This window comes from Solanum tuberosum, unplaced genomic scaffold, assembly GCF_000226075.1.
Source record: "Solanum tuberosum cultivar DM 1-3 516 R44 unplaced genomic scaffold, SolTub_3.0 scf00421, whole genome shotgun sequence".
NCBI lineage: Eukaryota > Viridiplantae > Streptophyta > Magnoliopsida > Solanales > Solanaceae > Solanum > Solanum tuberosum.
This window is the reverse complement of record NW_006239343.1, coordinates 235,506-263,429: the sequence shown is the minus strand read 5'-3', so window position 1 is coordinate 263,429 and position 27,924 is coordinate 235,506. Positions and strand designations below refer to the sequence as shown.

The window sequence follows — 27,924 nt, the reverse complement described above, 5'->3', positions numbered from 1 at the left end:
CTAAGTATTTCTTCATGCTTAATCAGATCTATATATTGTGTTATTACGCATGTACTATTTATCAGTGTTTTTATTATGTATGTTTTTTTTTGGTTGTGAAAACAATAACCAACTCATAACAGGCCAACACATCTCGTTTGTCCTTTTTCTTTTCTTTTCCTCCATTTTTCTTCCATTTTTTTTCTGCATATCCAAATTGTTTGTTCTTCTTGACAATTGTAATCTTATCACATGTGTCAACCTTGTAATAGGTGAAAAAATCTGCAAAAAAAGTTGGTGTTTTACTCTGTTCTTGATTTTTTAGCTTAAGAAGAAGAAGTTTGCAGAAAGTTTCGTTTTTCACAATTTTTTTTTTTTCAATTTTGGGAAGAAATACAAGTTTTATTAGCTCAGAATCCCATTTTCCTTTGGTGGGGTTCGTTTTTCTTGGAGGAATTTGAGGTTTATTGCATTTTTTTTTTTGGGATTGGAATTTGATGTTCATGTTCGAGAACCCCACGTAGAATCTCGAACATGTGTTGAAATCTGAATCTGAATAGAGTTTTTGGGATTGTGGGGTTGAAGGTTTGAATTTGTTTTTTGATTTTAGCTTAAGAAGAAGAAGATTCTAGAAACTTCGTTTTCCAGAACTTTGTTTCCATTTGGGGAAGAAACATAAGCTGTATTAGCTCAGAATCCCATTTTCCTTTCATGGGTTTCGTTATTTTCTTAGCAGAAATCGAAGATAATTTCGAGGGTTATTGCGTAATTTGATTGGAATTTTTCAGGTTGAAGTTTGATGTTCATGTTTGAGAATTGAGAACCCTCAATGTGTTGAATTCTGAATCTGTATCATAGTTTTTGGGATTGTGGGGTTGAATAATGTTCAGATTTGAATGAAAGCTGTATTTTATAACAGAAATTTCTAAAAAAAAAAGAAGCTTTTTCCCTCTCTTAATTGGAACTTAAAAATGTCGTCGGTTTCGGAAACTTCTAGAACTCTTAGTTCTCTGGAAGAAATGCTGGAAGCCCTTAAGCAAAGGGACGAGAGTGAGATGCCTAAAGATTGCCCACCAGCATTACCATTTAGGCCAAAGTTAGCTTCGAGAACTAGGCCTCCTTCTCCGAAGAGATCGATGCCTGGTACACCGGAAAAGCGTGACATTGAATTGGAAAATGGCAAAAGAGAAGAAGAGTTTAAAGGGAAACTAGGTAATGTGTTTGGAGCCAAAATGTGTAAAGAGGTGGATTCTAGTAGTGAGTCACCTTATGTTAATTCATCAGCTCAAAAGGAATATAGACAGAGATTTTGGGAAAATGATGGTGCTAAGCTTGATAACAAGCTTCCTTATTCTCTCCCAAAGTTTCGTGAGGATGAGTGGGACGACAACATCAGTTATTTTATTGAAAAGGTAATAGGAAATTACTGTAGAAGTTGTGTGTTGTTCAGTTTTATATGCTTAGTATGCTAATTTTGTTTGTTTGATAGAATGTTGGATTTCTGATTATGGGTAGTGGGACTTCAGTTACTAGAAACCTTAAGAGTTTGAATTGATCTTCTTGGTTTGGGAAGTTGCTATTATCGTTTGTTGACTAATTATCAAGTTAATATAGACAATTCATATAGCTTAACTAGGTTGGGCGTTTGGGATTAGGAGAACTCAAAATGTGCAGACGAGAGATGTAATTTCCTGTTTGGTTGGACAATCCACAGTACAGCTGCTCAAGTTTGTGAATACAGTTTCGAATATCTTTCAGCTCTTTTGTTTCTTGAGCTTACTGCAGTTTACCTGTAAGTCTTTGGGCATGTTTGGAATACTAACACTTTTAACTAAATGGTGAGTTGGTAAACAAAAATTGTGCATGCTCTACTTTGAACTCCCATTGTTTGTCGAAGTGTGTTAGTTGGCAGGAAGATTTCATGAATTTTACCTGATGTGGTATAGCTTTTGAGACATCTTTTGAATGTTACTAACGAGTAGTTATATTAATGGTGGCCCACACTCATCTTCAAAGCTCTGTATTTCAGAAGCTTCGTGTTTGGTGCCATCTGAAAAATAGACAATGGGAACCAGGACAGGTGCAATCAACTTCTGGAGACAAAGCCTCAGTATTGCTCTCTGATGGCAGTGTAAGTTCACCTGTTCTGGCTATTCACTATGATGAACAATGAAGTTTAAAATAATTGAATTAAAAAGATCTATTTGTACTTACTTTGTCAACCTATAGGTTGTGGCAGTGCCCGTTGAAGAGTTTTTACCTGCAAATCCAGATATTCTTCAGGGCGTGGATGATCTCATACAACTTTGTTATCTTAATGAGCCATCGGTTCTTCACAACCTCCAATATAGATATGCTCAAGATAGAATATATGTGTGTACTCTTAAGACAGCTCACTGTCTCATCAGATGTAGCACACCATGCCTTCATTTTAATGTTTTCTGTCCCTATGCTTACAGACTAAGGCCGGGCCTGTTCTAATAGCAGTCAATCCCTTCAAAGAGATCCAATTGTATGGGAGCAAACTTGTTACAGCATACAAGAAGAAACTCTTGGATAGTCCTCACATTTATTCTATTGCTGAAACTGCCTACAGTCAAATGATGGAAGGTCTTTATAATTCCTAAGTGCATTCCTGATCTCTGAAACTTTTAGATGATATTAGTCAATCCTTATTTTCTTGCTTTTCCTGTGTATCTTGCAGATGAAATGAATCAATCCATCATCATAAGGTTGGTTGAAGTGTCTCATTGTTAGAGTTTGTAACGCGAAGTATCTGATGATAGTATCTACACTGGTTGAGTAATTGCATGTCTTGGTTGTAATGATCAAATTTGTGGTAAGCCTAATGCTTGTATTTTTCAAACAACTAACTTCTCTTCATATCATTTAGTGGGGAAAGTGGATCTGGTAAGACGGAAACAGCAAAGTCCGCGATTGAATATTTGGTTATGATTAGTGGAGGCAACAATCATGTAGAAAGTGAGCTGCTGCAGACAAGTTGCATATTGGAGGCTTTTGGAAATGCTAAAACCCTCAGGAATAACAACTCCAGTCGATTTGTCAGTCTCTACATCTTCTTCTGTTTCTTTTTGTTTGCTATCTTTCTTTTGGGGGGTGGGGTGGGGTGGGGGTATAAATGGAATAGCTTCTTTGAATTGGTAATGGCCCTTTTTGCACTTGGACTAACAGATGCCCTGATGGGTTGCAGGGAAGGTTGATTGAAATTTATTTTAGTGCAGAGGGAGGAATTTGCGGTGCTAATGTACAAGCATGTAAGGATGTTTATTGAGATGAATTTCCTTATAAAATACATTGCTCGTCACTGGTTACTTGTTAGTATTGTTTTTGGTAAATATTTGTTGAAATTGTTTTGTAATGTTATTTTGGTCCCATTTTACTGACTTCTACCAATCTTTGTGCATGTCTAATATGTTGATGCTAAAATAATGGATAGTTCTTCTTGAAAAGGTGGGCAGTTTTCTTTTGTGTATTCTTCCTTGTACTTTCTTGTTAAAATTGTGTCTGTTCATCAGAGCTAAATCTTTCTGAGACACGTCTAATTTGGCAGTCAAGAGTGGTTCAACTGGCTCATGGAGAGAGGTCTTACCATATCTTTTACCAGCTATGTGCTGGGGCTCCTTCTGCTTTGAGAGGTTTGGATTACGATATTGAACCTTTCATTGTAGTCTTCTTTAGTTACTTATTTTACTTGTTCGGGTCTTTACATCTGTCATGGGCTCCACATTTTAGTTTTCTCAGTAGGATATGATTTTTCAGTAATTTCTATGAATTTATAAACATTTTCAAGCTGTGAACCTTCTTCTATTGTTACTGTTGCATTGTACTACCTGTGAGATGTTTCTCTTCATATCTTTTTCAGATTGGATATTATTATGATTCTAAAAGCAACATAGGAGCTATAATTTACTGAATAAGTGCTTTTCATTACCAGAAAACATTAGTTGAAGAACTTTTGTTGATGATGATGATCTTTTGTTTGAATTTGTGGTATTGTAATGGTGAACTTGCAATCACAAGTCTGTAGTTTTTTTTTTTTACTGGATGCTGTTTAATGTGGAATACAATAGGTTATCTGCTTGGTGCATGAAAGTTTGAGTTGAAAAATTTGGAATTTGAGCATAAACTAGATGGAGTAGAGTAGATTATATCAAGTGACCTGCAACACTGTCTTTGAATGAAGTTCCTTGAGTTCTATGTACATACATGTGTGCTTTTTTCTTTTTGGTTAAAAAGACCATCTGAAGACATAATATTAGACATTTCAACTTCTTTGGCTTTCGATTATTCCACAAGTGGGACCACTGTTTCTTGGCTAGATGTGTGATTGAATACTCTACAGCTCTGGATAATTCTTTTTTGTGTCTCTTTTTTAAAAGGAGAGGTAGGTGTTAACTAAAGAAGTCCTCGAAAGATTTTGTACCTTCACTTCAGAACATTTGTGTGATTCTTTTTTCAGATAAACTTAAGCTGAAAGGTGCTTCGGAGTACAACTTTCTCAACCAGAGTAATTCGTTGGTGATCCATAATGTTGATGATGCAAAAAAGTTTCATATGCTTGTGGTGAGCTCAAGGGATCAGATTGGTTAATTTAGATTTAAATTCTTTTGCTTTCAATTCAAAATCATGTTGGATCTTTTTGTTGTTAATTCCTTTCATGCACTCCCTTTTCAGAAAGCCCTAAACACTGCAGGGATTTCTGAAAGAGACCAAGAGCATGCTTTTCAGATGGTTGCTGCAGTGCTATGGCTGGGAAACATAACATTCCAAGCAATTGGCAATGGAAACAATGTTGAAGTTGTGCAATGTGAAGGTGAGCTATTTATGTGAAGTACAATTTTGCTAATTTTGCTCCTTTTGTATTCTTGTTCTCCTTGAAATAAATAATACAGTAACATATTTGATTTCTATACTTGTGTCATCATTGATCTCTGATCCTATTCTTAGTAGTCTATTGCAGCCTAGACTTCTTAATTTATAAAAAAATGGAGTTCCATTACGGAAAGATGAATAATTCTTGTTAATTAAAAGTATTCATAGCTAATCATGCCAAGATATTAGCAGTAACTAAACTATTCCATTGCTAAAGAACCATCTGATACCTACAATTATTACATGCGGTTCTATAACACAAAAGTTAATCTGGTAAAGGAAAATATCACGACCAAGGAGGGCCGTGATTGGCACCCGACGATCTGACTCCAGAAGGTCGAACCAGTAGAACTTTAGTACCTGTTAATTGTCAACAAATGCATAAGGGCACTCGCTTGCCCAAGCCAAGACTCATATACTTACATCTATGCATGGATAATCCTCAAAATGTGAATCCATAGCACAATCACATGCATAATACGTCCTGGTCACCATAGTGTTCCCATCACGCCTTCCCAGGGGGTCCAGATTTTCTACTCACATTATTGGACAAGTTGTGCTAGCACCCTCCACCCTCCAGTAAGAAGTCAGAACTTCTTATAGAGAACTCCAAATGACAAACCTTTCTAATTGTTAGAAACCAGTTTTCAAGTGCTACAATTTTGCTTCAGAAATCATGGCCAAATCTGCCATATTTATAACAAGATATGCATTTTTGAAGTTGGTCCTTGTTTCAATTTTATAGATTTCTTGCTCCTTGTGTTATTTTCCTACTTCTCTTGTTCCTAAAGTACATATTTAAATCCAAAATACTTCCGTTTCATAACAATCACTCACCAAATATATCCCCATCGTTCCAACACATTAAACCAAGCACTTCTCACTTTTCACCATATAGATGGCTCATTTGAGGGAAGTGGAAAGTGTTACAAACAAATTAGTGTGGGATACTCATATTTACTTAACCTTATATTATAACTGAAAATAGATTTGTATCTCCTGTTGTATCTATTACTATGATACTAGAATGCAAGAATATGTATTTCCTTTATCCCATTGCAGTGTCCCCTTATTTTATTCCCCTTCTTCAGTTTTATTCAAGTAATTTTCTGCCATAGAATGGTCAATTTGGTACCATCCCTCATGCCATGCTCTAAAAAGAATGGTCAATGTTTATTTTGTTAACACACCTAATTAAAGAAATTCACAATCACGGAGATGTTATGTAGTTATAATTTTTTGTGAGGAGGATGAAAGAGTGTAGAGAAAATGCTTAGGTCTGTGCACAATCAACTCTTTGTCGTCTTTTTCGCGGTGTAGCCTATCTGTAATTTCCTTCTGTGTTAAACACTATGATGTTCTTTCTCCTTTGAGTAGGAGAGACAGTGTGTCTTGTTTTGTCATTGTCAGTTTTGCTACTTTTTCCTGGACTTGTATTTTTAACTGCAAGTTTAATCTTTTGTAATCATCTTTTTCTCTGAGCCTTTGAGGTTCTATGTAAGTTTTTTTTTCCACTCTTTTAGGCCATGAGCAGGTTATAACGTCATAAAACCTCTTTTTTAGGCTTTATGGGAAAATCTTTTGCTTTCTCAAGATAATTCTTTTCTTTCCCCTTTTTCCTTGTGTTCTTCCAGTTATAACTATTTTGATTCTTGTGTCTCTTTCATGCGAGGATTTTGAATTATGCCCTATTGTGCTAGTTCCCTGATACAGTTTTATATGTTTGTTATAACTGTGCTTAACTGGAGGTACTAAAGCTGACATGTTTGGTATTTTACCATCTCTGGTGTTGCAGCCGTTATAAATGCTGCTAGCTTGATGGGCTGTAGTGCCAATGACCTCATGCTAGCTTTATCAACCAGGAAAATACAAGCTGGCAAGGATAAGGTTGTCAAGAGTTTAACCATGCAACAGGTTCGTTACTCAGTTGTATAGGCTCTGCATCAAATACGTTATTTCTGCAAATTTTGATTTTGGAACTCCTACCTTTTCTTTCAAGAACCATAATGGAATGGTTTTAACTCTGATTCAGGCAATTGATACAAGAGATGCAATAGCCAAGTTCATCTATGCAAACCTGTTTGACTGGATAGTGGATAAAATTAATAGATCTCTTGCAATGGGTAAAGAGAAGACTGGTAGAAGCATAAACATTTTAGATATTTATGGTTTCGAATCATTTGAGGTAAACTGATTTTCAAGATGTTGTTACTATTGTAAAACATAAAAATATATCTGTTATCCCACTTGCCATTTTTTCTTTGCAGAAAAATAGCTTTGAACAATTTTGCATTAACTATGCAAATGAGAGGCTCCAGCAGCATTGTTACCGACATCTCTTCAAACTTGAGCAAGAAGTAAGCACATCAGCATGCTTTGTAGTTACTGACTTCTTGTTTCTTCATGCATTTTCTTTTGGGATAATGTTCTTATTTCTTTATTCCTTTCAGTTACTCACTTCTTTTTACATAAATAGGAAAACAAAGAACTAGGCTTATGCTGACTTTGCATCAGCTGATTATAATATAAGTGAAGTTTTTACCTTGTAAAAGAAAGAGTGAATTTTTTTATGAAAACTGGAGTGAGAAAGTCTGAGCACATATTTTATGACCTCGGGTGCTGTCTGCAAATGTTGTTATGTTGTGCAGACGAAATAAGGATCATTGTCAGACACTTTTCTCTCTGATTTGTGGCATATCTAAGCCTTATTCCGACTCCTGTAGATACTTATTACAGCTTATGTTGGATAGTGACCCCAAAATGATGTATTGTAATTCAGGAATATGAATTGGATGGAATTGATTGGACAAAAGTAGATTTTCAAGATAACCAAGAGTGCTTGGATCTTTTTGAGAAGGTATGTCTGACTTTTGGTTCTTTTCTTCCACTCAATTTTGCATTCAAGAATGTTCATAGTCTGCTAAATTTCTGCACTTCAGATTACTCTTCTAACACTTCAGCACAACACAGTCATTATCTTGTTTTGTTTTCTCTTGTAGTGTTCTTACTCTTTCTCATATTCAATTATTGATTTGGATAAGAAGAGACACTTGTTCCCTTATTAGAAAAGAAGAGACACTTGTTCATTCTGATTATCACAATTTTGATGGACATCATTTACACACACGCTGTATTTCATATTGTAGAAGTTAAAACTACTTCTTGGCAGTGAAGTTGTGAAAATGCTAACATATTCAGTAGACGCTCTAATGATAAATCATCTCCCATCTATGGATTCTAATGATGCCTTCTGCAGAAACCCATTGGGATAATATCTTTATTGGATGAAGAATCAAATTTTGATAAAGCGACTGACTTGGCCTTCGCCAATAAGCTTAAGCAGCACCTGAAAGCTAACCCTTGCTATAGAGGAGATAGAGAAGAATTTGGCGTTCGCCATTATGCTGGAGAGGTCAGTTTCTTTCAGAAATGTGTCCTTTTTGGCGTCAGTCTTGAGAACTTGTGCCGTATGATATATATGTAGTTGTGAAGGATAATTTCCTTGCTAGAACTGAGACTCTTGTGAGGAAATTAAGGTTTGGGATCGATGCATCAGAATTTGCTCAAGGGCAACAATTGATGTTTCAGGAAATGAAGATCAATAAGCTTCTTTCAAATATCTCTGATATTGTTGCTGGCTTTAAATATTTCTGTTTTATCATTGTAAAAGTTTTTTCATCTTATTTAGGTTATCTATGACACAAGTGGTTTCTTGAATAAGAATAGAGATACAGTGCATCCCGACACTATTCAGCTACTCTCATCAAGCAGTGAGGACTTGCTCAAGTTGTTTGCTTCCTCTTTTGCTAATCAGTCCAAGAAAACAGCAAGTTCAATTCATATTGAGATATCAGACTTTCAGAAGCAAACAGTTGCTACGAAATTTAAGGTAGTTATGCCATTTTCTTAATTTCTTATAAAACTTAACATGGTGATAGAAGTATTTTATACTAAATATTTGAGAAAATAACTTTGTATTATGATGCTGAAAAAATAGTCAATATTGCCTTTATCAAAATCTTGCAGGATGTGTTGTTCAAATTGATGCAGCAGTTGGAAAGTACTGCGCCACACTTCATTTGTTGCATAAAACCGAACAATAAGCAGGTTCCTGGCATGTACAACAATGATCTCGTTTTTGAGCAGCTCAGAAGCTACAGTCTTCTTGAGGTTGTTCGGATCTCTAGATCTGGGTATCCTACTAGGATGACACATCAAGAATTCTGTATAAGGTGAAATGTGTGCTCCCCGCTTTACTGCTAAGTTTCCCTTTTGGATGCTTTGTGACTTATACAAATGTGGTTATTTAGGTATGGTGTCCTCCTTCCAGAAGACCATGAACGCAAAGATCCCTTAAGCATGTCTGTTTCCATTCTGCGGCAATTTGACATCCTTCCTGAAATGTACCAAGTTGGGTATACAAAGTTATATTTCCGGGCAGGACAGGTAAGTTTTTTTTTTTCTTAGTTTCTCAAGTGTACCTATGTTTTCTTTCTTTATAAAAAATTATTTTGATTGCCATAAATCATTGACGCAGATGCAGCTTGTAACTTATTTAATCATAACTATTACAGAATTAAGCAAATAAAAATTGTAATGTCTCTTAAATTAATTAGCTACATCACGACGAGAATTTCAGATTTTAGAAGCACATTTGACCTCAAATATTTCTGCAATTAGTCCCATGATATTAGCATAATGAGAAATGACAAAAAATGTGCTAATAATTTTTCTATGATAAGTATGGCTAAATTTGGACTTCTAGTGAGGCAATGGTTGTGCATGTTACTAAAGAGTGAATTTCCTAGTGTATCGATTTTATGAACTTCTATCATGGCGACTTGTAGATTGCTGTGCTGGAGGAAGTGAGGAAACAAGTTCTGCAAGGCACTCTTGAGGTGCAGAAGTGCTACAGTGGTCCTCATGCTCGTCGTCACTTCCATGAGCTCAAAGGAGTAGTGATCATACTTCAATCATGTAAGGCTGAGCATTTTGCAGCAGTTTATTTTTAGAAAGAATGTTGTTCAACCTTCAAAGAAGCTTTTAATGAACAAAATTTTCTCTCGCCAGTTTTATTTGTATATTAATTCTGTTTATTTCAAACAATTTTTCTTTTTCAGTTTGAAAAAATAATAACTGCTTTTTCAAAATTATTTAGTCAATAACTTCAAGTTCTTGAGAAACCAGTGATTCCATATCCAAACTCCTTTCTCTCATTTCTTTCTTTCTTCCTTCCTTTCGTTTTAGTGGGAATAAGTTGACGTCATTGAATTTTCTAGAATTCTTAATTCAAGGTAGTACTTCGTGATATGATGTCAAAATATTTTATTGTAGTTGTTCGTGGTGAAATTGCTCGAAGGCAGTATAAGGATTCTCTGGAGTCTAAACAGAAAGATGCTAATAAAGAAAATGATGAGCAGCTGGTGGCTGTTCTGCAGATACAATCAGGTAAAGTTTTTTCTTTTGTCATCTAAGGTTATGAAATTCAAATATGGATTTATCTGCCTAACTTTTCTTTCTTGCAGCTATTCGTTGCTGGTTGGCTCAGAGACATCTTAATCAACTGCAGAAGTCGAAAAAGTTAAATCAAGACAGACCAAAACCAGCCAAAAAGACAACGGAGGTGAAGGTAATCTGTTCGGTAGACGATCATCAGTATCTTTATGTGCTAGCTCTCTTGCGTCAACTTCGGTTTATCTAGATGGTCCCTAGCATGAAGTAGTTTATCTTTCTACTAAAAGTTTTTCCATAAGTTCTATTGTAACTTGTCTTCTTTCTTCATTCAGAATTCTAGTATCTGCTTCAGGATTAATATCTTTAAGAATTTGGTGGCCTGTTGCGTGAAGCCAGTTTTAGGTATCTTTTCCCCCCCTTTTAGCAAATCCAATTGTAGGTGTTCTAATACTTTTCCTATATGAAAAATAAAAAATGTTTCTTCTTAATGTTTCATCCTTCCTCAAGAGGATGAAATACTCAGTCTTGATATTGTTGAGTGTTTGATTCTTTAAATTAAGGTAAAAAAAGTGAGAAAACTGACTTTTTCAATGGATAGGAAGGCCTTTTTTGGTTTAGATGGTAATCCTATAGCCTAATATGCAGCCCCAAATAATTAACTAATTAGCAGCCAAAAAGAAGGAAAAATGACAGTTGGTGAAGAGTAAATGATGGATCCCAAACCCCTTTTCTCTAACTTATAATCCACTCTCTTTTATATGTTCTAACTGCCCGTGGCTGTCACGCAAAGTGGAGTCTAATTTTAGGAACTAATCTGCACACTCTGGAGGCAACTAAGTAGCGTATCTAATGCTTCACTTTGACTTTTGAGAGTAATAGTGACTCTGTAGTAAGCTCATTTCTTTTTATCTCAGCAGGACTTGCCTGCAGAAATTTTACCTTCTGTTGTCGAAGACCTCGAAAGGCGGGTTTTGGTGGCTGAGGCAACCCTTGAAGAGAAGGAAAAGGAAAATGCTGCCCTAAAGGAGCAAGTAAATCAATTGGAGTCCCGATGGTCAGATTATGAGGTCAGGATGAGGTCGATGGAGGAGATGTGGCAAAAACAAATGGCATCATTGCAGGTTAGTAATATCTCCAAATCCATGTGATCATAGAGAAGAGAGAGAGTTTCTACTGATTGTCGTGTCTTCTTACTAGTGCTGTAGTCTAATGGTTCGGGTTTACGATAGAGAGACGTATTAGGTCCATCAAATTTCGATGCAAAATCAGCCATATGAAGCTCTCTGTAGTTGCTAACCATAATCCTGTTTTGTCAATGACTTGAAAGCTATTATGATATAACGAACGTGCATCTAGTCATGATGCTTCTTCGGCATTGAACAGACAAACATATCTTCTTTCCCAGTGGAAGAAGCACTTGGGGCCTGGGGGAGCAAACAAATAAATCTGAGCAGAGTTTTTTATTCAGAAGTTGATACTTGGGCGGTTAATGTTATTTTAATTTGCTTTTGGGTGTGGAGCGTATGCATATGTTCTTGATATTCCATATACAGGAACGATAAATTTGCTAACGTCTTTTACATCAAATGCTTTGCTTTGGCAGGCAAGTTTGGTTTCAGCCAAGAAGAGCCTTGGTGTTGACAATTCTGCCAGTCACCCTGGAAAACCTGAAGGTTCTCCATCTCCTTGCGGTTATGAATCTGAAGACACTACAACAACTATGGGCACTCGCACTCCTGGGGGCAGCACTCCTATAGAATATGCTAGCAACGGTGTAGATTTTGGAGGTATTAGAGAGATTAATGGTGGTTTATGTGTAGTCAATTACCTTAGCAGGGAGTTTGAGCTACGGAAACAAAATTTTGATGACGAAGCTATGGCAATTAGTCAGTTGAAGTCAGGGCAGTTACAGTCTACTAGTCCTGCAGAAGATTTTCGAAGACTCAGACACAAGTTTGACGAATGGAAGAAAGACTACAAGGCTCGGTTAAAGGAGACAAAGTTGAAGGTACACAAGCTTGGTTATTCAGAAGCAGAGAAAACTCGTAGAAATTGGTGGGGAAAGAAGAGCAAAAGATAACTACTTCTTCTTCTTCTTCATCGTCTTTTGTGTGTGAAAAATGTATAGATAGAAACTCATTTTCCCAACTATGGGTTCTTAGTATAGCAGAATTAGCGGAGACCGGGGAATGTAGTGTGCTCCGATCGAAAGGATCCACTCTCTCCTTAGATAGTTCTAGTCCTGTTTGTGATTATGTTTGTTTGTAGACTATGTTAGGTTCTTGAACATACATCCATTGAGTTTTGCAGAACTTGTGATAGATCAGTTGTAACTGCAGAAGAATGATTTATTTTACAACTCAAATGAGTATCAAAACATGATTGCATTTTGCTTGCTATTACTTATATATTTTTGGATCCTCGTTCACAATTATTTTGATTTGATGCACTTGAGTCGAGAGTCTTTTGAAAATAACCTCTCTACCTTCACGAGGTAGGAGTAAGGTCTGGATATACTCTATCTTTCCCAGATTCCACTTGTGAAATTACACTACGTTTGTTGTTGTTATTGCTGAATACTTGTATATTTTTGGACTGATTGATGTATCCAGTAGAACCCTTTGGGCTAAGCAGTAAAAATGATATGAGAAGCTACTTTGTGGATTGTCAAGAAGGAAGGATACCTGTGCTGGTGGGACGTAGTAGGTTTCTTATGTGGAGTAGCGAGGTGTGGATAATGTGGATAAGTTGGCTTGAACACTATTTTTTGCCGGTGAAAAGTAGTAGGTCCTTAGTGGAATAGTCAAGTGTGCGTAAGCGAGGCCTTTATATAAAAGAAATCACCCATCTCATCGTAGAAGGGGTGAAAAGAAAACACAGAATATGCATTCTACTTTAGTAGACATTGATGATTGTTTCCATGATTCAAACACTTTTACGAAATGCTACAACAAATATGAAAAAAAATCAATAAGACAATCGCACAACAAATATGAAAAAAAATCAAAAAGTAATAATGCGGAGGGGTGAAAAGAAAACACAAAATATGCATTCTACTTTAGTAGACATTGATGATTGTTTCCATGATTCAAACACTTTTACGAAATGCTACAACAAATATGAAAAAAAATCAATAAGACAATCGAACAACAAATATGAAAAAAGAAAAAATATGAAAAAAAATCAAAAAGTAATAATGCGGTGAACGTGGATCGAACACGTGACCTTCAGATCTTCAGTCTGACGCTCTCCCAACTGAGCTATCCCCGCTATATGTGAACTTTACTATTCAGATAGATTAATATTTATAACTAACCTCCACAGTAAAATAAATTAGCACTAAAATTATTATCATGTTTGCTTTGAGTTTGAAGCAACTTAGGCCTCATTTTCTTTCGATGAAGATTAAGATGTGTAAATATTAATACATATTTGTATATTGAGATTTGAGATATAATCAAACCAGAATACTAAATTTTGTTATTCAATATCTTAATTTAGTCATAAACATTTGGGTGATCTTTTAACAATAGCTAATAAGCACAAATAGAGATCTACCTCAAGTCTTACTATATAAATATGGAGTATCAAACAAGAGCTCAAACTAGTAAAAAAAGGTGATACACAAAATTCAAAGCAGAAACATACTGCTTACGTGTTATCAAGCTCACCCAAAAGAAAAAACATATAGTTTCACCCTCTTAGAGTTATTATTGAAGATTGCGAATAATTGTTGAAGTTTAACAAGACGACTATTATTCATATCTAGAGATATAATGAATGAAGATCACAACCACAGAGAATATTTGATAGCATGAGAGGACGCTATCAATAAAATGACGTTTTTTGCTTCTGGCTTATTCAAGCAATGTAGCTTATGCATGATTTTAAGTAGTTTACTTCGTCCGTCCCATTTTATATCACACCTTTTTTCATTTTAGTTTGTCCAAAAAAAAATGTCACCTTATTATAATTGGAAATAATTTAACTTTAAAAATCCTCTTTTACCCTTAATAAAATCATTTACAGCTACACAAATATGTAAGGATTGTTTTAGATCCCAAATTTTAAAAGTCTTTCCTTTTTTCTTATACAATGTGTTAAGTCAAACGATGTCACATAAAGTGAGACGGACGAGTAATATCTTTCAATGTACCCAAAAAAAAAAAAAAACCCATATAAAACTTTGAAAAAGAAGAGGATTATATTGTACTTTTTGAAACTTTCAAGGACCTCGTGCCAATTTGCTCTTTTAAATAAATCCCTCCAATTTGAAAAGAAGGCCAAACAGGCACCGGAGAGACAGTAAACTGGCCGGAGATTTCACAGATTACGATGAAGGCTCAAATGGGTCTGAGAAAATCGTCAAACAAACTTCCCACTGCAGATCGTGGAGCCAATGGGGTTGAAAATTTATCCAAGAAATACAACGAACAGTTCGATCACTGGGCGTTTCTGGTATATCTTTTATTGCTTTAACAACTTTTCTGTTTAATCCTCTTGGTGTTTGTTTATTTTTTTTCTGAAATGCAGGGTTGAGACCCCATTTCACGTAGTTGAAATGGGTTTGTATAGAAAAAGAGAATGGAAATGTTCTCTGGCATTTCTCATTTGGAACTTGCTTTAATTTGGGGTTTCTTTGTTTGTGTTAGCATTCATAATTTTGCATCACTTAGCTTACGAATCATTGTGGTTTTAGGATTGAGACCCATTTTACGTTGTTGAAATGGGTTTGTATTGAATAATAAAATGGAATTTTCTATGGCATTTCTCATGGGTACTCATCAACAACAACAACATAGCTAGTGAAATCCCACAAAGTGGGGTCAGGGGAGGGTAGAGTGAATGCAGAACTTACCCCTACCTCGTGGAGGTAGAGAGGTTGTTTTCGAAAGACCACCCTCAACTCAAGTGAAGAAAATCAAAGAGTAATGGAAAGGAAAAATGGTGGTGGAGAAAACATGACAACTAGTAGGAAAGCAGTGCAGAGCATACATGCAAGGAATAACAACACCAGCAACATAGTGCGATCACCTAAAACATAGTAAACAATAGATGATAACACATACCAAAAGCCAGAAACTACATGAATAAGACTAGTACTACAAAAAGATCCAGTCTTTCAGACTACCACCAAGCCCTATTCCGTTGGAAAGCAAGCAATCTAAAGGGTACTTGTTTACTCGAAAGCTGTTTTGGCCTAATTAGTCTTTTTTTTTGGGTTCTTTGTTTGTGTTAGCAATCGTTATGTTTATCTCTCATCTACAATAGCTTTCGGAATCACTGTGGTTTTGGGATTAAGACCTTGTTGGCTTGTTGTAATTGTTGTTGAGATGTTTGTTTTGTGGTGGATGTTATGGGTTTCACCTGGTTGAAAGGGGTTTGTATAGAAAAAAAGAATGGAAATTCCTCTCGCATTTCTTATTGGTACTCACTTTAATAAGTTGTTTTGGACCAATTCTTAGCTTGTGTTAGCAGTCCTGCTTTTGCATCCCTCATCTCTCGGTAGCTTACGAGTTGCTGTGGTTTTGGTTTAGGTTTATGTTCAGACTACCTTTTCTTATTTGATTGTCACCATTGGTACCTGTTCATTCAAAACGTTCTTACAAAATTGTTCCTTCGCCATGAACAAAGCAAAGAAAAAATATTTAGTACTGGGGTGAAATAGGTTCAGATAGATTGGAATGTGAGTATATAAGATTTATATAGTTAGAGTGAAACCAGTTTGGGATTGATGTGTAGTTGTTTGATTGATTTGTTATTTTGCCATAACTTTTCTTTTTCTGTCACCTTGTAAGTGTAACTTAATGTGGCCATACTCCATAGCGATTGAAACTGTTACAATGGTTTGTAAGGGCCTTATGCATTTTAGTTATTTGGTTATGGTAGTGATGTTTTCCTGATGCTGATATCTGCAGGATCAAATTGAGGCCCCTGTGTGGGTGGACCTTACCTTGGAATGTAAGTCTGCCTATAAAGACATGTGAGTGGCTGTATATTTGTTTGGGTTTCTCAACTTTATGCTGGTTTCTTGGGAAATTAGTTTTTCAATCCAGCATTTTCATCTTTTTGTTGCAGGGACGATGAATGGTTCCACATAAGCCATCCGTAAGCATCTTCTGTTTTTGCAAACTTGTGCAGTTTCACTATAGTATTGTGGTATCTCTAAGTTGAATGAGCTTTCAGGTTTCACCAGGCTTCTTCTCGAGAGTTGAAGTCTGCATTTTCTCGCTCTGGAGAGAGTTCCATAAACCTGGAGCATGACATGCAGGGATCATCTTCTCCTAAGCTCCCACCTTCAGTTTCAAGATCAAGAGGCAAAGATTTCCGAAGCAGACAGTGGAGTCAAGGAGATCAGACTCTTACTTTGGATAAGAAACATCCAGTAAAGCACTTAAGTAAAGGGGGTTTAGAAGCTGATAGAGTAGTTGAGCATAAGACAAATCATAAAAAATTAACAAGCTCTGCAGCTATAGACTCAGATTCTGCTTGTCAAGCTCTGAATTCCAGGGATAAAAAGATTAGCTCGAATTCTTTGGCTGTCTATAGTGACAAAACTCGCTCAATAAGCAGCAGCATTACATCAGAGCATGGTGAAGAGTGTTACAAGCAAGAGTTGTGTGTTAGCGATTCGTCAAGCACCATTACATCTGAAGCTTGTGGACAGAAGTCCTTTGAAGTGTCTGGTCCAGTACTTGGTCAAACTACTGGGCTATTGTCATCTCTAAGAGTAAGTCTGAGGAAAAGTTGTGTTACAAGACAAGCATCAAGGATGGAGGTAAATGTTTGTAGGCAATCAGAAGGTCGGAAATCTTCCTCAAGTAAATCGAGTGTAGGATCTTCTTCAATTCCCTACAAAGAAAGGGAAGGCGAAACTGAGAGAGAAAGTAAAGAGAAAACTCCAGATAGCAGAAATGTAACTACAATTGTAGAAGCGAAACTGGCTAATAAGTCCAAGGTTCCTGTTCAAGCTCATAACAGAACTTCTATCCCTAAAATGGTTACTGGAAGATCTGTTTCTTCGTCTGTTCCCACTGAAACTAATAGACCAAAGGTGAGAAACCAGAAAAGTCGTTAAAAAGCTTTATATGGAAAACTTCCTCCTTTTTTTTTCATCATTCGACAACTTTTATATTTAGAAGATTATGTTTTGGCCAGGAAAACTTTTGTCTTCTATTTTACTGCAAAGTTTGGGGATTGACAAGGGTTTATTTCTAAGTGTTAAACATTGTAGCCGGACAAGCATTTTTTATAAATTGACATCCTTCTGCTTGGTGGCAGGGATGCATTACTAGCGTTTCTTGCCGCATTTAACCATTGATAAACTGATTTGTTTATCCAAATTGTGTGTGTTGTTATAGGTTCATCTGACTAATGTACAAAGAAAAGCATTGGTTCCTCAAAGAGCCAATGGACGTGTAGCCTCAATTTTGGTCTCAAAGCCTAGTGAAAGAATTGGAAGTAGCCATTGTAGAAGGGTTGTGAGCAGTGGTAAGGAGAATGCTGTTGTGAAAATGGGTATGAGCCAGAAGTCAGTTGCCAAAGACAACCAGGGGTGTAGTACAAAATTCTCAAGTTACAAAAATGAGAATAAAAGAAGCTGCCAGAGCACAAAGTCGAGTGGTTTTATGGTAACCTTTTTACTCTTAGCCACTTATTGTTGCTCAATATTTTTACTTTTTGACTGGTATAAAAGATAAAAAACATATCAATAGTTCGAACTGTAAATCCAAATTATTGCGGTGGAGCTAAGTCTGAAGATATGTTGCAGAACTTAGCATTTGCATTCATCATAGTTTAGTAGCTTCTGGCTTTATTTCGTGTTAGAGTGCAAGAGTCCTAAACATGCCATAGACATTTCTATGACTATAAAATCAATGATATTAAGGATAAAATCAGAAATTTAAATATAATCCAAATATAGAAAGGTGATCCGTTTTAGCCTTTAGGAGACTATAAAGGCAAGTGTTTCACATAAAATGAGACGAGGGAGTATCACTTATTAGGGGCTTTTGACTAGAAAGCTGAAATGTAGTCTGAGAAAATGTTAGATTTGGTACTGGTTTCAATCCCAGCGTTCAATTAAGTCTCTAGGGGGATGACTCACTTAAGAAGTCCAATCAATGTCTTCGTCAGTCATTCTGTTGCTAGATGTTTTTGATCATCAAAGTTCTTTGGCGTCTTTGCCTTCTCATCTTTTGCTACTATGTTGTTCGGACTCTTCAAAAATGTTGCCGCGCCCATGTCAGATCCTCCAAAAATGTACTAATTTTTGAGGATCCAACGTGCACTCAGTGCCATTTTTGAAGAGTTCGAGCAACATAGTTTTGCTATGGTACATCCTTTTCATTATTCACTACGTTTTTCCTATGAACTTTATAATCATCAACGCCATTAGACATGCCAATATATTCTTGATATATTTCATTCCCATATCAATCATTCTCACTAACTTTTTACCATTATTGTGATCTGAAATATTTTCAATGCAGGTGAATCTAGATAATAGAAAGGAAGTCCCGAATCGTGCAAATGTAAAGAAGAAGGCTTTCTACTGATAAAAGATTGAACCTGTATGTAAATAGTACACACTCTACCTCTTCCATTCTCTGCTAACTGTGCAATGAAAATGGGTAAATGACATGTATCAAATTGATTTTGTGATGTTCATCTTATTGCTATGCTGCAATTTTACTATCTGGTATGTAGCAATATTGAGAGGCATAAAATTGTTTGTTGCATCTTAATTGTTCTTTTCAGTGGTTGATCAAAAGCATACTAGATGTGTTCTTTTTCTAATCTATATGGTTTGTGTGTTTCAATATGGAGAAGGGTCAAGAGAGAGGCGAGTCCATTATCCACCGAGTTTCAAAGCTGAAAACAACAGATATTGGTTACCACAAAAACATATAGATGTGTTCTTTTCTTTGAATTTAGCCTTCAAACATAGATATTGGTTGCCACACAAACATATAGATGTGTTTTTTTTTAACTCTTTAATTTTAACTTTTCACGTAATGTTTATTAGACCATAAGATTAAATGATATTTTGATACATTTTACATATTTTTAGTTTAAGAGTACAAGTTTTAAGCGTCATTTTACTTTCTTAAACTCTATGTAAAGTTAAATCAGACAAATAAATTAAAACAAATAGATTACTTATTTATTGCTCTCTGTATCAAGTCAAAATCAGACAAATAAATTAAAATAGAGGAATCGCTTATTTATTACTCCTTTCGTTTCAAAATAAGTATCACTTTAGCAAAAAACACTGTCTCAAAATAAGTGTCGCTTTAAAAATTCCTGATAAAAAATTAGTGCTACTATATTCTTCCAACTATACCTTTGTATTGAATAACTACTTTTTTCTTATTAATGCTTAATTTTCAAGAAACATCTAATAAATAGAGATAACTTGGTAAATTATATTTTTTTTTTAGTGAGCGTGAAATAAGAAACTTTCTTTCCTCAAAATATTAGGAGTTAGGACCAACCTAACATGGGAAAATCGAACCATACACTCTATACCATGTTATAGTTATAGTTTCATGTTACTTCGAATTATATTGTCAGTGTGTATAACTTAAACTGATTAGAAAATCTTTATGTGATCTCTTCAAGTACCTAACGTCTCTATTAATAATTACTTATTATTTTTTTGAAAGTGATATTTGATTTAATAGTAATGTTTGTACTAGTAGTAACGTAGGATAGTGTTTTTTTTCCTTCATATTAATTGATTTGCAAACAAACAAAAAAAAGGAAAGTTCTTCGAAATTGTGTTTTTCAAACTTATTTGTGAGTATAGGACATAACCTCTGCACCTCCTTCAAATATTTGTTTTTTTATGTACAAAAAAATGTCCCTATTTTTGTCTCTTTTTTCCCTTTGTTTTTTTCCAATATTACCCTTTTCCAACTTTTCTTTTTCATCATTTTTTATTCTAGGTATAATGATCATCTAATATTTGAAATTTACTGACTCGATTAATTTAAATTCACAGTATATAGGGTTCATAGAGGGGAAAGTACTCCATTACTAGGAGTTTTTCTATTCCCAAAACTCAAACCCAAACCTCCGATTACAGATAAAGGAATCTCGTCCATCGTATATATAACTAAAACCAATTTTTTTTTTATCTTTCTATTTTTTCAATTCCATTATTTGATACATGTAGTACTACAAATTACCAAGTGTCAGTTTAGGTATTTTATCCAATTTGTCTTCTTACTCTATCAAATATTCCAAAAAGACTTCAATTTATTTGTATCTTCTTCTTGACACATTGTTACATACCTCCCAAAACTCTGCATATATTCTATTCTCTAATTCCCAAAGCCAACCCTTTCTCTCTTCAATCCCGCGGATTTCCAATGGACGTTCATGTTTAAAATCTTGTATTTCCATCGAAAATCCATCAAAAACAGTTCTAGATTGTATTCCGTCAAAAAAATTCACGTGTTTTTAGTAGTGACACCCTCTTGACACAAGAGAAAAATACATGTGTTAGTTTCTAGCTAGTAATAACACTCTCCAATATTACAAGAGAAAAAATACGCGTGTTTTTAATAGTGACACCCTCCAATCACAAGAGAAGATCAATACACGTGTTTTTAGTAGTAACACCCTCTAGATACTCTAAAAATGACTAGTCATCATGACCATACATATGGTATTAGTACTGACGATGAAGATGAAGATGATGAGGAAGAAGAAGAAGAAGACGAAAACGAGTACTCCCATAATGAGTGCAACAAAATCCATGAACCATATAATGGTGGTGGTCGTGATAACAGAAATAATAAAGTTGGATTAAACATGATATTCTCAAGAAGTAAATTGATAGACCCTAAAGCACAATGGGTTAAAGAATGGAATAGAGTTTTCTTGTTAGTATGTGCAATTGGTCTTTTTGTTGATCCACTTTTTTTCTATACAATTTCTATAAGTGAAAATTGTATGTGTCTTTTCGTCGATGGGTGGTTTTCCGTCACCGTGACGGTTTTACGATGTATCAACGATGGTTTACATGTATGCAATATGTGGTTGCAATTCAAGATGGTGATAAATAGAAGAACAAATAATATACCATACTTGAAGGCTAACAAAGGTTTCTTATTTGATCTCTTTGTTATACTACCTTTACCTCAGGTGAGTAAGTTTTACCTTTCTCTCTTACTCAATTTCTTGTTATCAGAAACGGATTCAAAATTTAAGATGTTAACAAGTTATCGTGTATATGTTGAACTCTTTTATTTTTGTATGATATATATTCTGTTGTTTCAGAGAATTTAAGATGTTAACAAGTTGTCGTGTATATGTTGAACTCTTTTTTTTTTGTATGTGTGTATGATATATATATATTCTGTTGTTTCAGTTTATATGATCATATTTCTTTTTTTAGTCTGTTACAAAAAAAATGATAATTTAGTAACGATTTTCAATTTTACCCTTAATGATAATCTTTTCTTGTATAGGGATGTATTATTTCCTTTTTAGTCTGTATTTTATGAATTTGGAAACAATTTTGGCTTAAATGTTTCACTTTATTACCCTTAAATTTTTAAAATTATAATTTTTATATTTTAGAATTTACATACCTTTTAGTTGCTATTATCAGTACTTGATATCAAGTGATGTATATATTTTTGGATTTTAGTATGAATTATTTACTAAAAGATGACAAAAAAAACCTGCATGTCATCCATTACTTTTGTTGCATGTGATATAAACCAATATATTCTTCTTTTAATAATTATTTAAAATATCGATAGATGCATATCTGATTCTTTATTAATAATAATTTTTTTGAAATATTTGACGTAAGTGCAAATAGTATTTTTTTTTTTATCAAATAGCCACACTTTTATATAGCATCAGAATAGATAAGGATATTGAGTTCAAATCTCATAACCACATGCTTATTTATGAAAAATAATCAGGCCTCACATAATTAAAGAGACGTATTAAAAAATATAATTAACTAAATAAAAATGTTATTTCTAACCACATGAACTTTTAGATAATATGGTTATGACATACTTAATAAAAACGTTCTATCTCTAATAACGTAATTTTTTATCAGAAATATAACACATATATATACCTTATTAGTTCTTTATATAATTTTCCAGTAATGGAGATTCAATTGAATCAGATACATGATACAATTTGTCGATAACTAGTATAAATAATGCTTTATATTATCAATATATATAACTTAAATTCACTACGTGATTAATTAATTTTCATTTTTTTTTTTTGCAGCTAGTTATGTGGGTAGGGATCCCAATTCTATTGGAAAAAGGATTAACAACAACAGTGATGACAGTTTTATTAATTATATTTTTATTTCAATATCTTCCCAAAATCTATCACTCAATTTGCCTCTTGAGAAGAATGCAGAATCTGTCTGGCTACATTTTTGGCACTGTTTGGTGGGGAATTGCACTTAACATCATTGCTTATTTTGTCGCATCACACGTAAGTTTTATACACTGACAGTATATATTTATAATTTTATATGCACATTATAATAATTATTGTAAAACAAACATGATATCATAATCTGGAAAATAAAGTAAATAACCTGTTATAATAAGTTTTGTTGCTTTGTTTTTAAATTTTCTGTGTATATAACTTAAATTCTCCACAAAATATAATAATGTGTACATGATAAAGGAAATTTATTAGGTTCTAAAGTAAATGAATTATTCTAAAAAAGAAAAATCTTTGGTTAGCTACTGACTATTTAATTAGTGACACATTAATAACAAATCTGGTAGCTAATATTCTTGTTTTTATTACAGTGAAATAAAACTTTACGATCTTTATTTCCATTTTATATGACATTATTTTTATTTTTATTTATAATTTCTATTTTAATTTTGAAATTAAAATAGAATGTCATCATGTATCTTTTTACTTTATAAACTCATGAACTTTAAATTAACTTCTCATTTTCTTATTATCAGACTTAATTAATTACTTTGTTGATTTACAATACTGTGGCACCTTTCAAATTTCAAAAGTTATTTTTTTTTATTTTGACCCTAAATTCAAACATATGAAATTTTTAAGTTTTTAAAAATATATTCAGAAACAACGTAAAAAGTACTATAATCCCAATAATTGATGGCATATAAAAAATCACAATCAAAGAAAAATTCATTTGACTTTCGAAATCTGAAAAGGAGGCCACACAAATTGAGACAAAATTTGACTCTCAAAATTCACATACATGTGCTTTAGTTTGACTTTCGTACTCTGAACCCGAACATGCAAAATTGAGACAAAATTTGACTCTCAAATCTATAGTACTTGAATAATTCACATACGTACATGTACGTCTTTAGTTTGACTTTCGTACTCTGAACCCGAACATGCAAAATTGAGACAAAATTTGACTCTCAAATCTATAGTACTTGAATAATTCACATACGTACATGTACGTCTTTAGTTTGACTTTCGTACTCTGAACCCGAACATGCAAAATTGAGACAAAATTTGACTCTCAAATCTATAGTACTTGAATAATTCACATACGTACATGTACGTCTTTAGTTTGACTTTCGTACTCTGAACCCGAACATGCAGGCTGTGGGAGCATGTTGGTACTTGCTAGGTATTCAAAGGGCAGCCAAATGTCTTAAAGAACAATGCATAGTTACAAAAGGTTGTACCCTAAAAATGTTGGCATGTGAAGAGTCAATATATTATGGAACAAGTAATTTGGTGAAGGAAAAAAATAGATTAATGTGGGGAGAGACAATTAATGCAAGATTAACTTGTCTTAAAAATGGACAAAATTTTGATTATGGAGCTTATAAATGGACTGTTCAACTTGTCTCTAATGAAAATCGTATTGAGAAAATATTACTTCCAATATTTTGGGGCCTCATGACTCTAAGGTATGTATGTATTAATTTTATCTGGTCTCGCTCAGACTTTTCAAAAAATGTTGTGAAAGTGCTTGTCGGATCCTTTAAATCACTATTAAAGAACATAAATTAGTAACAGATAAATATTATAGGTAAACAACAAAATTTATTGTTAATCCTATTTAATAACGGATTAGGGATAAATTTTTAATTTTTTTTTTGCTAACTACGATAGATTATCGATAAAGTTCGTAGCTAATTTCAGATTTTCATAGCGAAAAATAATGTATATTTGAAGAATCCGACTTGAGTGCTATACACAATAATTTTTGAGATTTTGAGCATGACTTTTATTTAATACTCTCTCCATTTATTTTTACTTGTCCATTATTCCGCTTGAATATTGAGCAGCACATTTGGGAACTTGGAGAGCACAACAGATTGGCTAGAAGTGATTTTCATAATCATAGTTCTCACCTCTGGACTAATTTTAGTCACCATGTTCATTGGCAACATCAAGGTAAATTTACTTTCCTATTATATCCGTTTATTTTTACTGGTTCACTTTGAACTTTGCACGACTCTTGAAAAATAATAATTAATATAAGTCTTTTATCAAAAACTCATATAATATCTATAGTTTTAGATCTTGGAAATGATTTGAAAAAAAATAATTAATGTTGAGGGTAAAACAGAAAAAAAAAACAACAATCTTTTCTTGGTGTATGTTAAAAATAAAAAGTAAAAGTAAACGGAGAAAGTATTTTACCTCATCTCGAGAAAATTTATTTCTATAGTATTCATGAAATTACAACAATATAATAAATGAGTTTAAGTTTTACACATCACTATACATGCTTTTATAACATATCTTATAATCGCAAGTTTCAAATGCCATCTTCTCTGTCTTAAATCCTATATCGAGTCAGGCATGATCATATAAAATGAAACAAATGAATGAGTTATTACTAATCTTGAATAAAGAGATAAAGACTTTGAGTTATATACATTGTCAATGTACTCACCCCTATCTCTAAAGGGGTTTATGCACTCCACTCGTTGTCTACTAAACAGATATCTACAAGTAATTAATCTCCTTAAAACATAAAATTCGTAATCTTGAAAATCAGGCGATTAGCCATATGATGACATAAAACTTTCTAACGTAACACGTCCAATGATATATATAACTTAAACTCTTATAATTTTTTTATGCATTTGCTACCACAAATTAAACTATATATCTTGATATGTAGGTGTTTTTGCATGCAACAACATCAAAGAAACAAGCGATGCAACTAAAGATGAGAAGTATAGAATGGTGGATGAGAAGAAGAAGGTTACCTAGAGAGTTAAAGCAAAGAACTAGAAATTTTCAAAGGCAAAAATGGGCTGCAATGCGTGGTGTTGATGAATGTGACATGATTAGAAATCTTCCTGAGGGTCTTAGGAGGGACATCAAGTACCATTTGTGCTTGGACTTGGTTAGACAGGTAATTACTCCTTCATCATTAATCTGATATTTCGATATAGAGGAGGCAAAACTAGCTCATAAGAATATGACTATCCAACTCATCTTGATACACGACAAGATATATATTCAGTGTAACTAAAAGTTGTGATAATGTTACTCATGAGTCAATTTGACCTACGTACATACTTTAGATGACTCATGAATATATTTACGTGGGTCAAATTTGACTGAATTGATACATATGAGTTATTTGCTCAAACTTAAATACTATTGAACGAATCATATTTTCATGGATCATATAGTCGCATTAGTAAATATTATCTATACTTTTGATATTATTCTAATGATACTTGTACTTTATTATTCTAGGTCCCTTTGTTTCAACATATGGATAGTTTGGTTCTAGAGAACATATGTGATCGTGTGAAGTCCCTGATTTTCACTAAGGGGGAAACAGTAAGTTTGAGTCGTACGTAGCTACAAATATCAACACTAATTTAACGTTAAATTTCTATTATCTAGCATTTTTTTTTAGTTAATTTATCGCTCTAAATAAAATTAACGACTAATTTTACTGTTTAGCTAATATATTTTTTTGGTTAGGTATCTAGAGAGGGAGATCCAGTACAAAGAATGTTATTTATAGTAAGAGGTCACCTTCAAAGTAGCCAATATTTACGAGATGGTGTCAAAAGTTATTGCATGTTAGGCCCTGGAAATTTTAGTGGAGATGAACTATTGTCTTGGTGTCTCCGGCGACCTTTCGTCGAGCGGTTGCCACCATCGTCCTCCACGTTGGTGACCCTCGAGACCACCGAGGCCTTCGGCCTCGAGGCCGAAGACGTCAAGTATGTGACACAACATTTCAGGTATATCATGGTATTTCAGTTATGTGTTCAACTGAATTCAGTATATTTTCATGTGTTTAAGAGGCTAAAAAATTCGTCACGAATTAAAGTGTCTACAAAAAATTTGTGATGGAAGAATATAAACGTAACAAATTAATTAATTTCATCTACATTGATGAATTTGTTATAAAATCGTCGTAAATCTATCACATTTTTTTGTAATGGATCGGTCATAATGTTGTGTTTTCTTGTAATATATGTGATAAGCGATGTTTAAGTGAATTTAGTATTTTCTATGCAAAACATAAAATATATAATTTTCACCTATAGGTCAACCCCAATATAGGTATTGAACATAGAGTGGAATACCAAGAAAAATATAGATAAAAATCACAAAACTTTAACAAATACTCCATTTGTCCCTTTTATATGAAAATGTTACTATTTTGGGAATTCTAACAATATTTTCTATAAGGATAATTTTCATTATTAACTATGTTGACTTATCGTATTATTCATGTAGTTTTTAAATATAATTTTTGCCCAATTATACACTAAATTTAAATGTCCTGGCCTTCGTATTATGAACCCTTCACATAAACTTGTATTAGATTCTGAATTCATAATTTTAAAAGTATATATTAATTGTATTTGATGTCAAAATTCATCGAGTTTAATTTAAATTTTGAATCTATCTCAGATATACATTTGTGAATGAAAAAGTGAAAAGAAGTGCAAGGTATTATTCACCAGGGTGGAGAACTTGGGGTGCTGTTGCTATTCAATTAGCTTGGAGAAGATATAAACATCGTTTGACACTTTCTTCTTTGTCTTTTATTAGACCAAGAAGGCCATTGTCTCGTTGTTCTTCACTCGGGGAGGATCGGCTAAGACTATATACTGCTTTGTTGACTTCACCAAAACCTAATTTAGATGATTTTGATTTCTAAAAATTTTAAAAATAATAATATAGTAAGTCATATGTACTTATGTATAATATAAATCTATAATTAGGTTGTGATTAACACTTAATGAGACATAACACATGATGGTCTCATGATACATGAATTTGGTTATTTTTTGTGCATGTTAGTATATTTTGATTTATTTATTTTTGAGTATGGTTGATGAATTTTGATTTACTTGAAATTTGGTGAGTCGATTATTTAATAACCCGATGAATTAACTCATCATTTCTCCATGACTAACGTAATTTATTTTGGTGTTTCAAGATCATTATGAAATACGAAATCGTGAATTTAGTTTTTAAAAAAAAATTAGTATGCACTGATTTTCCTGAATTTTTTCGGCAGACCATGATCCACATCATATTTTAACATTTAAGGGTCATTCCACAAGAAATTAAGCGATTTTCACATTTTTCATGTATATT

General features: G+C 33.8%; 2 protein-coding genes and 1 non-coding gene across 8 annotated transcripts; 2 read left to right on the top strand and 1 right to left on the bottom strand.

The window, feature by feature from the left end:
- The first annotated feature begins 136 nt into the window (after positions 1 to 136).
- Positions 137 to 12,721, top strand: LOC102590068 (myosin-2-like). 4 transcript variants are annotated; one of them, XM_015303230.1, is made up of 24 exons: positions 137 to 1,391; positions 2,009 to 2,110; positions 2,209 to 2,352; positions 2,439 to 2,589; positions 2,684 to 2,711; positions 2,873 to 3,041; positions 3,191 to 3,254; positions 3,437 to 3,450; positions 3,551 to 3,635; positions 4,460 to 4,563; positions 4,675 to 4,813; positions 6,668 to 6,786; positions 6,905 to 7,057; positions 7,140 to 7,229; positions 7,652 to 7,729; positions 8,129 to 8,284; positions 8,561 to 8,761; positions 8,899 to 9,104; positions 9,183 to 9,318; positions 9,720 to 9,849; positions 10,207 to 10,320; positions 10,398 to 10,501; positions 10,659 to 10,728; positions 11,244 to 11,402. In XM_015303230.1, the coding sequence occupies exons 1-24, from the start codon at positions 951 to 953 to the stop codon at positions 11,306 to 11,308; spliced, it is 3,063 nt and encodes a 1,020-aa protein (XP_015158716.1). In that variant the 5' UTR covers positions 137 to 950; the 3' UTR covers positions 11,309 to 11,402. The 4 variants fall into 4 exon arrangements, with proteins under 4 accessions (XP_015158716.1, XP_006362936.1, XP_006362935.1 ...); XM_006362874.2 differs by having other exon boundaries at positions 11,241 to 11,402; XM_006362873.2 differs by lacking the exon at positions 10,659 to 10,728 and adding an exon at positions 11,930 to 12,721 and having other exon boundaries at positions 138 to 1,391; positions 11,244 to 11,447.
- Positions 12,722 to 13,523: 802 nt separating this feature from the next.
- TRNAF-GAA (transfer RNA phenylalanine (anticodon GAA)) lies at positions 13,524 to 13,596 on the bottom strand. Its single transcript has one exon. It is a non-coding gene; the product is annotated as a tRNA-Phe (tRNA).
- Positions 13,597 to 14,626: 1,030 nt separating this feature from the next.
- On the top strand, positions 14,627 to 27,607 carry LOC102589411 (cyclic nucleotide-gated ion channel 4-like). 3 transcript variants are annotated; one of them, XM_015303232.1, is made up of 8 exons: positions 18,804 to 18,899; positions 22,597 to 22,812; positions 23,926 to 24,239; positions 24,621 to 24,729; positions 25,466 to 25,702; positions 26,053 to 26,139; positions 26,287 to 26,552; positions 27,232 to 27,607. In XM_015303232.1, exons 2-8 carry the CDS (start codon positions 22,603 to 22,605, stop codon positions 27,479 to 27,481), a joined length of 1,473 nt encoding a protein of 490 aa, XP_015158718.1. In that variant the 5' UTR covers positions 18,804 to 18,899; positions 22,597 to 22,602; the 3' UTR covers positions 27,482 to 27,607. The 3 variants fall into 3 exon arrangements, with proteins under 3 accessions (XP_006362933.1, XP_015158718.1, XP_006362932.1); XM_006362870.2 differs by lacking the exon at positions 18,804 to 18,899 and adding an exon at positions 20,603 to 21,480; XM_006362871.2 differs by lacking the exons at positions 23,926 to 24,239; positions 24,621 to 24,729; positions 25,466 to 25,702; ... (1 more) ...; positions 26,287 to 26,552; positions 27,232 to 27,607 and adding exons at positions 14,627 to 14,784; positions 16,245 to 16,309; positions 16,405 to 16,434; positions 16,513 to 17,380; positions 17,688 to 17,957 and having other exon boundaries at positions 18,819 to 18,899; positions 22,597 to 22,683.
- The last annotated feature ends 317 nt before the right edge of the window (positions 27,608 to 27,924 follow it).